The sequence below is a fragment of the Melozone crissalis genome, unplaced genomic scaffold (assembly GCF_028551555.1).
Source record: "Melozone crissalis strain CALT ecotype California unplaced genomic scaffold, PUWL_Pcris_2 ptg000247l_1, whole genome shotgun sequence".
Classification (NCBI taxonomy): Eukaryota; Metazoa; Chordata; class Aves; order Passeriformes; family Passerellidae; genus Melozone; species Melozone crissalis.
Window position 1 is genome coordinate 1,633,181 of NW_026536006.1, and position 14,948 is coordinate 1,648,128.

The window sequence follows — 14,948 nt, forward strand, 5'->3', positions numbered from 1 at the left end:
GCAAACCCAGCAGGAATCCCACAAAAACTGGGGCTGGGGGCAAACTCCGGGGTCCAACGCATCAGGAATTCTATAAAGGCTGGGGGCAAACTCCAGGGTCCAACCTAATAAAAATGCCATAAAAACTGGGGCTGGGGGCAAACTCTGAGGTCCAACCCCCAAAAAAATCCAATAAGAGCTGGGGCTGGGGGGAAACTCCAGGGTTCAACCCAACAAAAATCCCGCAAAAACTGGGGCTGGGGGGAAATTCCAGGGTTCAATCCAGCAGGAATTCCATAAGAACTGGGACTGGGGGCAACCCCAGGGTCCAACCCAGCAGGAATCCCACAAAAACAGGGACTGGGGGCAAATCCCAGGGTCTGGGAACTGGGACTGGGGGGAACCCCAGAATCCAACACAACAGGAATTCCATAAAAACTGGGGCTGGGGACAAACCCAGCAGGAATCCCACAAAAATGAGCTTCCTTGTTCCCAGCTCCTGCTCACCTGGGGTACCTCCTGCTCACCTGGGGCCATTCCTGCTCACCTGGGGCCATTCCTGCTCACATGGGGCAGTTCCTGCTCACCTGGGGCCGTTCCTGCTCACTTGGAGGCACCTCTTGCTCCCCCAGGAGTAGCTCCTGTTCACCTGGGAGTGGCTCCTGCTCACCTGAGAGCAGCTCCTCTGTCCCAGGAGCAGCTCCTGCACACCTGGGGTAAGCCCCTGCTCACCTGTGGCCTCGTCCAGGCTCTCGTGGGACACGTGCTCGTTCTGGTGCACCCACTCGCCGTTGCACTTGAAGAAGATCTGCATGGCGGGCACGGCCCTGCAGCGCAGCACGATGGGGTTGCTCTTGATGATGTAGGAATCGTCAGGCTCCTCCAGGAAATGGGGCAGGGTCCCCGGCGCCGAGGGCAGGGACTCGGGCAGGGCCTCGCTGTTCTCATGTCCTGAAAGGCAAACAGAGGAAAAATCCCGTTTTTCATTGTTCTTCTGGCATCTCGTTTTATTGCTGGAGGGAAAAATCAACTTTGGGGTTCATTTAGGATGGGTTTTCCTCTGGGTTTTATTTCAGATTGGTTTTATTCTGAGTTTTATTTAGGGTTGGTTTTCCTCCAGATTGGTTCTACTCTGGGTTTTATTTAAGATCCGTTTTACTCTGGGTTTTCCTTCGGATGGGTTTTACTCCAGGTTTATTTAGGATCGGTTTTCCTCCAGGTTTTATTTAGGATGGATTTTACTCCGAGTTTTATTTAGGATCAGTTTTCCTCTGGGTTGTATTTAGGATCAGTTTTACTCTACGTTTTATTTAGGGTTGGTTTTTCTCAGGATCGGTTTTCCTCCGGGTTTTATTTAGGATCGATTTTACTCCAGGTTTTTTCAGGGTCAGTTTTAGTCCAGGTTTTATTTAGGATCAATTTTACTCCAGGGTTTTTAGGATCAGTTTTATTCCAGGAGTGCTTGCAGAGCTGCCGGGTTGGGCTTTGAAAGACCACGTGCACAGAGGGGAAAAAAAATTAAATAATGGAAGCGTAAGGGCTGCCAAATGCCACAAAACAGCCCCAAAACCACCAGAAAACAAGTGGGGACCTGAGGGTTCACAAGCTGCAGGATGTGCATGAGAAGTTTTCAGCACTTCTCCACACCCTCAGCTGCCATCAGGGGCTCAATTCCCAGGTCCCTCAGTTCCCAAATTCCCGAGGCCCTGGAGCAGAGGCTTTGCCTTTGGAACAGCTCCCACCCTGTCCAACCCTCCTTGCTTCTGTCAGACCCAGGAAATTCCCATTGATCTCCGGCAATGCTGAATTCATTTCAGCACTTTGTCAGTTTTTGGCGGAAATTCAGAGGGAAGCGACAAGTGTGGGTGAGGAGGGATTGATTTCTGCAGGGAGAGCAGGGAGCAGAGCCAGGGGAGAACAGGACACGTGTGGGGATGGAGGGAGCTGGGAGGGAACAGCACCAGGAGCTGATGGAACCCAAACCAACGAAATTGAGGCAGATGAGAGGGAAGTTGTGGTGCAGTGAAGGAAAACTGAACCCCTAAATTGTCACCATGATATTTTCCGAAAAATCCCCTTTGCCCAGGATTTTCTCCTGGGAAGCTGAGAAGCCTCAGAGAAAAATGAAAGCAATAATTATCTGATTTGCTTCTCCTGTGTTTGGCTGCTTTGGAATGTGGCTTGGACATTGTTTACCAACTTGTGATTGTTTAATTGGTTATATTACAATTGTTTTTAATTAATGACCAATCACCATCCAGCTGTGTCTGACTCTGAGGAGTCAGTCATGAGTTTTCATTATTTATTCTTGTAAAGTTTTGTGATGTATCCTCTCTCTTTCTTTAGTATAATGTTAGTATGGCATAATATGATATGATAGGATATGATATGATATATGATATGATATGAGATGATGTATAATATAATATAATATAATATAATATAATATAATATAATATATATGACATAGCATAAAATAATAAATCAGCCTTCTGAGAACTTGGAGTTAGATTCTCATCTCTCACCTCCTCCTGGGGACCTCACAAACACCACATTCCCATGTCTAGGAGGTGACAGAAGAATGAGAACATTGTTTTATTTCTATTAAATCCTGGGGAACATTCTTTTATTTCCATTAAATCCTGGGGGGACATTCTTTTATTTCTATTAAATCCTGGGAGCTGTCCCTCAGCACGGAGCTCTGTGTGTGCAAACACTCCCCAAGCTGTGCTGGGAAATCACAGCCACCCTCAAACCACTGCAGTGCTTTCAGCCCCTTCTCTGGGTGCTTTCACAACAAAACACCATCACAACAAAACACCATCACAACTTCCAGTGTTTTACTCCCTAAAGCTGATGCCAATTTCCATCTTGTCAATCTAAATCCCTTCAGGCTTTATTCAATCCGAGTTTTGTAAGAAAGAACAAAAATATTGTCAGATTTTGGAGAAGTTGGGAACTCCCAGGCTCCCACCACGGCTCCAGCAGGAATGGAGGGGGAGCAGCAGCCGAGCCCATGAGGATCCCCCAGCTGGAGAACTCCCAGTGACCCCAAGTTATTCCACTGAATTTGCTATTTAGGGCAAGGCAGAGAGGAGGAAATCCCAGCCCCACAAAACCCAGGGCGGATTTCTCCTGGCAGGTTGTGTCTGGAATGTGTGATCTGGATGTTTTTTGGGTGTCTGGAATGTGTGATCTGGAATTTTTTTTGGGTGTCAGGGAGATTTTGAGGCTGGGAGTGGCTCTCTCCCCATGGAAACCTCTCACACAGGACACGAAATAAAATGACATGGGCACTGGAATTTCCAAGGTAAAGAGAAAGGAAGTTTATTTTCTGACTCCAACACTTATAGATTCTCAAAACTGACCCTGGATTAGAGGGCGACAGTGCCACCTCTCCAATGACACTGGACAAACCAACAGTCCATCAAATTTCTCCTCCTCCAGAAAAGAATGTAAAATAATAATTGTTTACATAAAAATGCGTGAGAAAGTTCTTTACAAGAATGTAAACATCAGAAGGCTTAGGAGAACTTTGAAGAACAAAGAAACACATGGTCAGGTAAACCCAAGTGAATCTTTTCCCTTTGACATTTTCCTTAGGAAATCCAACCAGGTAGACCTAGGTGAATCTTTTCCCTTCAGGATTTTCCTTTGGAAATCCAACCAGGTAAACCCAGGTGAGTCTTTTCTTTGGGAAATCCAAGCAGCACACACAAAAGCAGGAATGATTTCCCATCCCCTCACACTCACACAGATATTTCTGTGGTTTACACCTGGAATTGCCCGAATTCCTGCTTGCAGGACATCCCTGATCGAGTGGAGGATATTATTTATTCTTGTAACATTATTTATTTATTAATTATTATTTATTAATAATTATTTATTCCTTTAACGTTTCCCCATTCCCCTCACACTCACACAGATATTTCTGTGGTTTACACCTGGAACTGCCTGAATTCCTGTTTGCAAGACATCCCTGATGAGGTGGAGGATATTATTTATTCCTATAACATTAATTATTATTTATTATTAATTATTTATTCCTATAACATTTCCCCATTTACCTGCAGGAGCCTCTCCCAAAATGCCCTTAATCCTCAGGATTTTACCTCTTCCTCTTGTGATCACCTCTATTGTGCCCTAACTCAAACTCAGAATTCCCATTCCCCCTGAGCTGATTGCAAATCCCTGAGATTTTCCATGTCAATTTTTGGGATTCAGGCCCTTCAGAGCTATCAAAAAAAAATCAGTTTTGTAGCAGCAAAACTGAAGAGCAAAGCCTGACACACAATTCTTGTGGGTTTCATTCCTGGAAAATTACCTTTCAGGAAGGGTTTTGTGTTTTATGCTCTGCACGCGAGGCCAAAAGGGACTTTAAATCTTTTTATGACAATAATAGAAATGAAAAAGAGAGGAGGGGAAAGAAAAAAAAAGAAAGTTAGGACCAAACATTAAATTCTTCTCTGAAATAAACACACTGCTGCTGTCAGAACACATTAGGAGATGTGGACAGCAGCAGGCAGGGATGAGTCAGTATTTCAAAACTGATTAGGATAATTTAGATGTTAAAATGAGATCTTAAACCAGTGAAAAGCTGTGGGTTCTGAAATATCTTTTTTATTTTTCAAATAAGGAATTATTAAAAATGAGCAGCATTACTCTTTTTACATTAAAAAACCAACCTAAAAGTTAAAGTGTTCCCAACAAGCCAAGTAAGTCATGATAAAAGCAAATAAATCTGGCAATAAATTGTGCAGAGACTTTTCCCAAGTGTCCAAACACAACTTCTCTTACACTTTGTGGTGCCAGAAAAACAAAGCTCTTAAAGTACCAATGGGGCTGAATTCTCCTCTCTGATCCAGCAGAGGGATCAGAGGGAGCTCTTTTCCCTCTCTGCATGTGATTTGGCATTTGGGATTTGGGATTTCCCTCTGTCTGGGATTTGAGATTTCCCTCTCTCTGCCCAAGGTTTGGGATTTTCCCTCTCTCTGCCAAGGATTTAGGATTTCCCTGATTTATGGAACTGCCCTGAAGCAATTCCTCCTGCAGGGACACAGGAACCATTCCCACATGAAAATTTTCCTAGTTCCCTCCAGCATCCCTGTCCTGCTCAGGAATTCCTCCCCCTTTGCCTCCTTTGCCCTGAATTTATAAATCCTGCCAGCAGCACTGGGCTATTCTGTTGTTTTTTGGATGGTTTTTGGATGATTTTTGGATATTTTGGATGTTTTTGGATGCTTTTTGGATTTTTTTTTTTTGGGTGATTTTTGGGTGTTTTCTGAATGTTTTTGGAGGTTTTTTGGATTTTTTTGGATGCTTCTTGCATGCTTTTTGGATGGTTTTGGATGTTTTTTGGATGTTTTTGGATGGGTTTTGGATGCTTTTTGGATGTTTTCTGCCCCAATCAAGAAGGAAAAAGCCTTTTCACAGCTGGACCCATCCCAACCCCTCCTTTGGACAGATCCATGCAGGAGCAGAAACCCAACTGGAACTGACCAATATTCCAAATATTCCCATTCCTCCCTCTCCATGTGCCCAACCCTCCTGATCCCTGCTGGACTTTAACCCTCTCCAGCCCGGATTTCCTCCAGCACGAAACAAACCTAAGCGTCAGCTTTGCCAGGGGATGGAAAAATGAAAATCCTGTTCCAGAATAGAGCATTTCCTCCTGCCTGGAATGGTTTCCATGCTGAAATTGGAGTCATTATTCAGTCAGGAAAGCAGCTCAGTGAGATTTGCCTACATTTGCTTCGTCAGATGACCCCGGCCCCCACGCACTGTGGGTTTTTTGGAAGGCGCTCAGAAATGGGTGGAAACGGCAGATTTTGTTGTTCAGCAAGGATTGGGAAATCTTTGATTGGCTCTGTTGTTTGCCCTGACTTGCTGAAGCTCCAGGATAGGGGATTTAGCAAAACCTAAATGGGAGAGCCAGGAGTAAATCCCTTCCCTCTCCAAAGGGACCTCCCAGCTCATCCCATCCCATCCCATCCCATCCCATCCCATCCCATCCCATCCCATCCCATCCCATCCCTGCAGGGACCCTTCCACCACACCAGCTCACTCATCTCCATCTATTCCTGATTTTTTTCAATGCTTTTAGCAGAATTCCTGATTTTTTCCTGGCTGCTGTGCAGCCCAAAGCCAGATTTAGTTCCATTAATGAACTTTAAACGCCTCTGCTCAACAATACAGTGGGTTTTTTACTGGATATTGATGTTTTCCCTGTGAGGGAGAATCCTCAATAAACTGGTGAACCTTCAATAAATGAATGAACACTCAATTAATCAGTGAACCCCTCAACTAATCAGTGAACCCCTCAATTTATCAGTGAACCCCTCAATTAATCAATGAACACTCAGTTAATCAATGAACCCTTCAATAACTCAATGAACTCACAGTAAATCAGTGAACCCTCAATAAACCAATAAAATTATGAATCAGTGAACCTTCAATAAACTCAATAAATTTGTGAATCCTCAATCAATCAGTGAACTCTCAATAAACCAATGAACTCTCAATAAACCAATGAACTCTCAATAAATCAATAAATTCTCAATAAATCTATGAACCCTCCACAGATCAATGAAACCCTCAGCAAACCCAGCACTTCCAGGGGCAGGTGCTCCTCAGGGAGCTCTGGTGGGGACCCAGGGATCTGGAAAATCCCAGCCCAGCTCATCCCTGTGTTCCCCAAACTCCCATATTCCCAGTCTAGCTCATCCCTGTGTTCCCATCACTTCTGAATTCCCAGTCCAGCTCATCCTTGTGTTCCCATCACTCCCCAGTTCCCAGCCCAGCTCCTTCCTGTGTTCTCAAAACTCCAGAATTTCCAGCCCGGCTCATCTCCATGTTCCTGTCATTCCCAAATTCCCAGCTCAGCTCATCCCTGTGTTCCCATCACTCCCAAATCCCCAGCCCACTCATTTCTGTGTTCCTGAATTCCCAGCCCAGCTCATCCCTGTGTTCCCAAATCTCCCAAATCCCCATCCCAGCTCATTCCTATGTTCCTGTCACTCCAGAATTCCCAGCCCAGCTCATCCCTGTGTTCCTGAACTCCCAGCCCACTCTGAGATGCACAAGTGCTGCAGCTCCATCTCGCCCCTGATATCCCACATTAACTCCTCCAGACCCTGCTGCTTCCCAGGGGTATAAAGGATGAACTCCCAGTGGCTCTGCCCTAATCCTTCCCATCAAATATTTGGGTGACAGGTGGAAAATTGTTCTGCCAGCTGAGGAAGACAAAATCCATCCCTCCCGGTGATTTTCCGCAGTGAAAACTCCAAAAAAACTGAACGTGCAGTGAGTTGTGGAAATAAATCTGGACTTTAAAAAGGAAAAGAAAATCCCCCAGCAGCGAGCTGGGGATCTCCAGGCACAAACCCCTCTTAGCTGGGCGTTAAAAATCTCATTTGTGCTGCTGAGTGCCAGACTGGGACACTTGAGGCTGTCACCTCTGCTGCCGGGATCATCGCGGGGTTTTGGGGACACTGAGCACACCTGGGGCACTGAGCACATCTGGGGACACTGAACACAGCTGGAAACACTGAGCACAGCTGGGGACATTGAGCACATCTAGGGGGACAATGAGCACATCTGGGGGGACACTGAGCACATCAGGGGGCACTGAGCACAGCTGGGGGGACACTGAGCACATTTGGAGGCACTGACTTTCCTCCTTTCCCAACCCTCATCTCCTCCTTTCCTTCCTTTTTCCAATCCTCACCTTCTCCTTTCCCCAATCTTCCTTCTCTGCCTTTCCCCAGTCCTCCTTTCCTGTCTTTCCCCAATCCTCATCTCCTCCTTTCCTGCTTTTCCCCAGTCCTCACCTTCTCCTTCTCTGGCATTTCCCCAATCCTCATCTCCTCCTTTCCCCAATCCTCCTTTCCTGCCATTTCCCCAATCCTCATCTCCTCCTCCTCCTCTGCCTTTCTCCAATCCTCATCTCCTCCTTTCCCATCTCCTCTCCCAAACTCAGCCCTCAACCCTGTTGCCCTGGCCCCCCTCACTCTCCCCTTTGTTCCCCGAAAGGAGAAGGGAGTTTATCAATCCCACCTTTACCCACCAACTCCAGCCCTCATTCTCCTCTGGCTCTCTCAGAACCACTCTGAGAATGTCAGACCCATTTTATGAACTTCCAATTTTGTGGAATTTATGAAGGGAATTCCCACCAACCACCCCACTCCTGGCTGCAGGAGGGAAGGGCATTTATTTTCCCCAGCGAGGATTAATTTGTTGATAAAACATTGCTGGCCCTTCCTGTGCCACAGAGATGAATGTGCATCCTGTTGCAATCCCTTCTGCATCCTCAATTTATTTATATCCCAGCCGCACTTATTTATAAAAATGATGTATTACATTTATTAAATATTAAGTGGGTTACAAACTTGAAGAATCTTTCATACATTTATTTAACATCTAGATTTTTTGTTCCTTGGAGCAATATAAATCTTTAAAGGGATGAAGGATCCTCCAGCACCCCAAAGAGATGGATTTGGAAATAAAAGTGTCCCAGCACCGGGTGTATGAGGAAAATCAGATTTCTCTCAGTGCCTGACCCAACCTGCTGCCCTCAATAATTCCAGCCAGGAACCCTGATAGGAAAATTTCTGTCCAAAGCCACCAAAAATGCAATTTATGGCCCAGCAGAGAGCACAGAGCTCACCCTGAGCCTGCTGAATTCACACCAAAAACCCTCCCTGTGCTCCAGATTAACAGGAGAAATGGGTGAGCAAGGCAAAGAGGGAACCACCCAAATTAACTCTGCCCAAATTAGCACGACTCAAATTAACACCACTCAAATTAACTCCGCCCAAATTAACTCCACCCAAATTAACACCACCCAAATTAACTCCACCCAAATTCACTCCACCCGAATTCACTCCACCCAAATTAACTCCACCCAAATTAACTGTGCCCAAATTAACTCCTCTTCTCCAAATTTCATGTTTCACCTGCTGATTCCTGCCTCGTTCCCAGAGTTGTGTCTCTGATGAGATCTGGGTTCAGTTAATCTTGATTACTGAGACAATGATATGGAAACGCTCATTTGGATAAAAACAACCAAAAAACAACACACAACAGGAGCTCAGAGAGAAATTGAGCTTCATTCCAGCCAGGCTGAGAGAGAAACCAGGCTCCAAAAACTTCATTCCAGTGCACAGCAATAAATAAATGAGGGAATTACAATTTAGGGACACTCAGTGGCTGAGTGAGACATCACAGAGCAACTCTCAACAACTGAGCCCAAAATCCCCAATGAACTCATTAAAACTGGACTGAGCAATGCTGCAGCTCCTCCAGGTGACTCTGAACTGCTGAGAAAATTGGGCCCATTAAGTATTAATAGACATAATTCCAACATGCAGTGTTGGAATTTAAACAGGAGTTTAGAGGAGAGGATTTGGAACTCAGATTTCGCAGTTCCTGTAAAATCCTGTGCTGGCTATATTGGCAGGAATCTCCAGTCCTCGTTGCACTTTGCACAAATTGAATTTAATGATGGATCTTCATCATCTGGAATTTTATTTCATTGTGATTGGGGAAACAAACTTTAGCTGCAGTTAAACAATAAAGTGTGGGATGTAAAATTTTACAGTGTTTTTTCCTAACAAAACAAATTTGGGATTTCTGCCCAGTTTTTGAAGTGTCCAATGTCCCTGACAACAGGGAAAATCCAATTAATTGATGTTTTCTACACGTGCAGAGAGACTGAGCCACAGATGTTGCAGATCTCTCTGTAAATTCCATCAGAGCAACAAGTGACATTTAAGGAATATTTCAATGCTGTGTTTGCAGCAGCTGAACACAGCAAACAAGGAGGGGGAGCCAGGCACTGGACCAGTTTTGGGCTCCATACCCAGCCTGTTCTGGCGGCTCCTTTTGTGCTTTTTCAGGGTGTTCAGCTACAAATATTTCCTGAAATACAACCTCAATTAAAATTAAATATTAAATAATATTTTTACAGCCTGTGAGGCCTTGGATTTATGCGTGTTTGTAGCTCCCATCAGCTGTTTTCTGCACTAGGACTCGACCAGATTTCAGAATATTTTGCAGTTTTCATTTCACCCTTCCCTTTGCACTCAGGTAATTTTGGATAAAGCAATGAGATATCCCACAAAAAACGGGAGAGCAAAACCAACCCTACCCAGCCCTGCCATGCCCTGGTTTGGAAGGGAGAGAAAACCTCACTGCCCGCCCCAGGACAGCCTTGTGGTCAGGGCTTCCCACAAGGGATTTTCTGGAACTTTCCCCCTTTTTTTCCAGCCTAAAGCCAGCCCAGGGTGAGCAGGATGGAGCCATCTGAGACCTCTCCAGTCCCATTTCTGTGATAAACCCACTCCAAACCATCCCTCAGGAGCTATTTTCCCATTTTTGTGATAAATTCACCCCAAACCATCCCCCAGGAGCTGTTTTCCCATTTCCCAACTCACTCCCATTATCCCCCATCCCAGTCCCATTTCTGTGATTTTCTCCCACCCCAAACCATCCCCCAGGAACTGTTTTCCCATTTCTCTGATTTTCTCCCACCCCAAACGATCCCTTGGGATCTGTTTTCCCATTTCCCAATTCAATTCCTATTATCCCCCATCCCAGTCCCATTTCTCCCACCCCAAACCATCGCCCAGGAGCTGTTTTCCCATTTCCCAACTCATTCCCATTATCCCCCACCTCAATCCCATTTCTCCCACTCCAAGCCATCCCCCAAGAGCTGTTTTCCCATTTCTGTGATTTTCTGCCACCCCAAATCATCCTCCAGGAGTTGTTTTTCCATTCCCCAACTCATTCCCATTCTCCCAGCCCAATCCCATTTCTCCCACCCCAAACCATACCCCAGGAGTTGTTTTCCCATTTCTGTGATTTCCCAACTCATTCCCATTATCTCCCACCCCAATCCCATTTCTCCCACTCCAAACCACCCCCCAGGAGCTGTTTTCCCATTCCCCAACCCTTTCCCCATTCCCTCACCCCATTTCCCCGTGCACTGAATCACAGCCCGTGCTGGTGACGCTCCGCTGACTCTGCTGTCACCACCTCGCTCCCTTCCCTGTCACTTCTGCTGCTGTCCCCATCACCAGCCTCAGCTGCCTGTTTACTCAGCACCCCCGTGGGGGGAAAGGAACAAAAGAAACCCCCCAAAAAAACAAAGGGAACGAGAAAAACAACCCCCAAAAAAGCCCCTTTTGGAAACGCTCTCCCGCAGGAACCTCCCACACCCGCCGCCCCTACAGCTGACGGTTTTGTGCAGCACAAAGATTAATAATTTTCAAAACCTGACATTTTCCATCTGAATCACAAGCTACTTTGTGAGAAATCTTTTCCATATCCTGCTCCATGCTGCTTCTCATGCTGAAGGGCATTTTAGGCTGGTTGAGACGCTTTTGTCATGGTAAAGATTTGCAGCTGGTGGCTCCACGGAGGGACGGGCGCTGCCAGCACCAAAGGATCCCAAAGGATTCCAAAGGATTCCAAAGGATCCTCATTTCCTCATTTCCCGACCACATTCCCTGCCCTGAGATCCTCAGGGATACCTTGGACAGCTCCTTCCCCACCTCCCCTCAAATCCAAGCCATTCCCGCCGTCCCAGCTTCCCTTTGCCATTTCCAGCCTGGCTTCGAGCAATTTTACTCAATTTTGCACTTTCTGATCTTATAGAGAATCCCAACGAGGCTTTTACCACCAATCTTTTTAGGAATTTTACAAAATTCTTAGGAATTTTTAGGAATTTTACAAAATTCATTTACAAAATGTTCTGCAGGTGACACCAGCTCTGGGATCTCCAGAATTTACTGATGGGAAAAATTCCTGCCTGTGGGATCAGGGAACACCAGCCCAGCCCATTTTGCATTTAAGGAAGGGCCATCCCAGCATCCTGAAAATGCCTCATTTATCCCCTAAGACAGGAGGAAACTTTGAGATTTTGGGTTGATTTCTAAAGGAATATTTTTACTTTTCCTTTTTTTTTTTTGGGCCTCCATGAAATCAGAATTTCCCCTGCTATCACTCAGCTAACAACCCCAAATTCTTTTCTGCGTGGCAAAAAGGGAACACCACGACCCAAACAGCTTTTCCAGCAGATAAAAGGCTCTGAGAAAAAAGGGAAAGGGAGGGCAGTGATTTTTCCTCAGGTCCTGCTCAGGACCGAACTCCTGGCAGAGAACAAAGCCGCCCCTTCAGATCCCAATTCACACTTCAATTTTCCTGAACCTTGTAATACAAGTCATTACATCCTCCATGACTTAGCCTCAAATTGCTGGTAATTTTTATGTTGAACAAGCACCCATTTGCAGAGGTTTTCATGCCATTAGGAGCGGGAATATTCCAATTTGGGAGTGGAGGCTGATGGCTGGAGAGGCAGCAAAATGCAGCCCACGGACTGAAAGCAGAATGGCTCAGAAATACAGAATACAGACCTTGGGATTGAATGCTGCAGGGTTTATAGCACCTAAAGCTGGAAAATTGATGAAAATCTGCTTTTTTTGTCCCTAACAGGGCAAGGAGAGAGGGTGAGTAGCCACCTCTGTGCTCCCACAACAAAAAGCAGCAATAACATCCCAAAACACTCCCAGCTTTTCTTCCCCAGCAATTCAAAAATTATGGAGCCTTTTTGGAACCCAGGAAATTCCTCCAGCTGCCCTGGGTGGCTCAAGACCCTGGCATGGAGTCAGAACCACCTGTGCCTTTGATTTTAACCCATGGAAAAAAAAATTACCAACTGTGGTGGTGTTCACAGGGGTCCCAGGATGAGGGAAGAGATGAGAATCCTGGCTCCATGTTTCAGAAGGCTGATTTATTATTTTATGATATATATTACATTAAAACTATACTAAAGGAATAGAAGAAAGGATTTCATCAGAAGGCTGGCTAAGAACAGAAAAAGAAAGAATGATAACAAAGGTTTGTGGCTCGGACTCTCTGTCCAAGCCACCTGACTGTGATTGGCCATTAATTAGAAACAACCACATGAGACCAATCCCAGATGCACCTATTGCATTCCACAGCAGCAGATAATCAATGTTTAAATTTTGTTCCTGAGGCCTCTCAGCTTTCTCAGGAGGAAAAATCCTCATCTCTTCCCTCGTCCTGGGACCACCACAAAGAGATTTTACAGAAAATATAACTGTGACAAGAATATATTGTTAATATAAATGGCCAATCACAGTCCAGCTATCTTGGACTCTCCATCCGAGACAGAAGCTTTTGTTATCATTTTTAGCTATTCTATTCTATTCTATTCTATTCTATTCTATTCTATTCTATTCTATTCTATTCTATTCTAATGAAGGTTTCATCAGAAGCTAACCTTTCTGATGAAACCTTCTCTTCTATTCTTTTAGTATAGTTTTAATATAATATATATCATAAAATAATAAATCAAGCTTTCTGGAACACGGAGTCACATCCTCATCTCTTCCCCATTCCAAGAACGCCTGTGAGCACTGTCACATCCCAGCTGTGTGGAGCAGGATCCCTGCAAGGTTTCCCTGCTTGGAAAACTTCAAATTCCTGCTGCTTCCCAGCTGGATGCCTGAGTGAGACCCAGCAGGGCACAGACACTGCAATCCCAGAACATGCAGGGGAGACAAACCTCCAACAAAGCAGCAAATCTGCTCTGGGGCTGCTTCCTCAGCATTTGTCACCCCTGGGAGCAGCTCTGGAGGAGCAGCACGCGGTGCCACGCTTCGTGTTGGGAGTGGAGAACAGAGAGGAGCGGCGGTGGTGACAATTTGTGATTAATAATGTACAAAGCCCGTCCTTGTCAGCTCAGGCAGCCTGGCAGAGACAGAGGCATCCCCGGGCTTTGCTCTGAGGCAGAACAAAGTGCAGAGGGTTTCATCTCACTGCAGAACAAAGTGGAGAGGGTTTTATCTTGCTTCTGAACAAAGTGCAGAGGGTTTCATCTCACCGCTGAACAAAGTGCAGAGGGTTTCATCTTGCTTCTGAACGCCAACTGATCATAAAGAGCCTTGGGAATGTCACTGGGGCCGTGCTTTAGATGGCGACAGGCTGCTGAGCAGGAATCCTCATGGACACTGCCAGGAACACCAAGAACTCATCCCAAAGAGCTGCTCCTATGTCTCCATCCATCCATCCATCCATCCATCCATCCATCCATCCATCCATAATCCATCCATCGATCCATCCATTCATCCATCTCTCATTCACCCCATCCCAGAGCTGTTCCTGGATGGAAGCTTATCATAAAGAGCCTTGGAATGTCACTGCTGCTGTGCCTTGGACAGCTCAGCAGGAATCATCTCCAGACACTCCCTGAGTGTCCCAGGAACACCAAGAACTCATCCCAATGAGCTGCTCCCATCCATGGATCCATGGATCCATCCATCATCCATCCATCCATCCGTCCATCCATCCCTCCCTCATTCGCCCCATCCCAGAGCTGCCCCTGGATGGAACCTGCTCCCCTCCACCACAACCTGTTCCTTTGAACAAATTCCAGCTTTAGGAGGGGAGGAGAAGCCCCATTGGGATGCTCCAGCCCCTCAAGGTGCAGCAAACAGCCCCAGCTCTGCCCTCACTCTGTGCTCATCTGCCAGCAAAGTCCCTGTGAAGAACTGGGAATTATTCAGGAGCGCTGCTCCAGTGCCCTGTGAACAATATCCTTTTCATATCTGCAGCATGATAAAATCACTCGTTCCTGCTCCGCCGCCTGAGTCATCCTCTGGCAGCGTTATTAACCCCGCGCTCGCAGCCTGCTCGGGGACTCGGGGCCCTTTTGTTCCAGGACTTGGAGATTTATTTGTCAAGTCTGACAGCTCTGATCTCGTCTTGCGGGGAACAGCGGGGCCTGAACAGGAATTTATGAAATCACGAGCTGCAGGAAATAGCCGAAATCGCAGCAAGGGTTGATTTGGAAACGAGGAGGAGATAAACAACGTGGAGATAATAATCTGCATTTCCATAAGAAAAGGCTCGCTAAAAAGATCTGAAGGCATCAAGGAAGGGGGCAG

The 14,948-nt window shown here is 46.0% G+C and overlaps 1 protein-coding gene across 4 annotated transcripts in view; it reads right to left on the bottom strand.

Annotated features, from left to right (window-relative positions):
• Nucleotides 1–14,948, bottom strand: part of UNC5D (unc-5 netrin receptor D) — a 160,404-nt gene that overhangs the window by 120,338 nt on the left and 25,118 nt on the right. For all 4 annotated transcript variants that reach the window (XR_008484214.1, XR_008484213.1, XM_054294377.1 and 1 more), the window contains exon 2: nucleotides 712–930. Coding sequence is in view for 2 of the 4 variants with exons in the window: in XM_054294377.1 (XP_054150352.1) it covers nucleotides 712–930 (219 nt within the window). In the remaining 2 variants the exon portion in view is untranslated. The remainder of the gene's footprint in view (nucleotides 1–711; nucleotides 931–14,948) is intronic.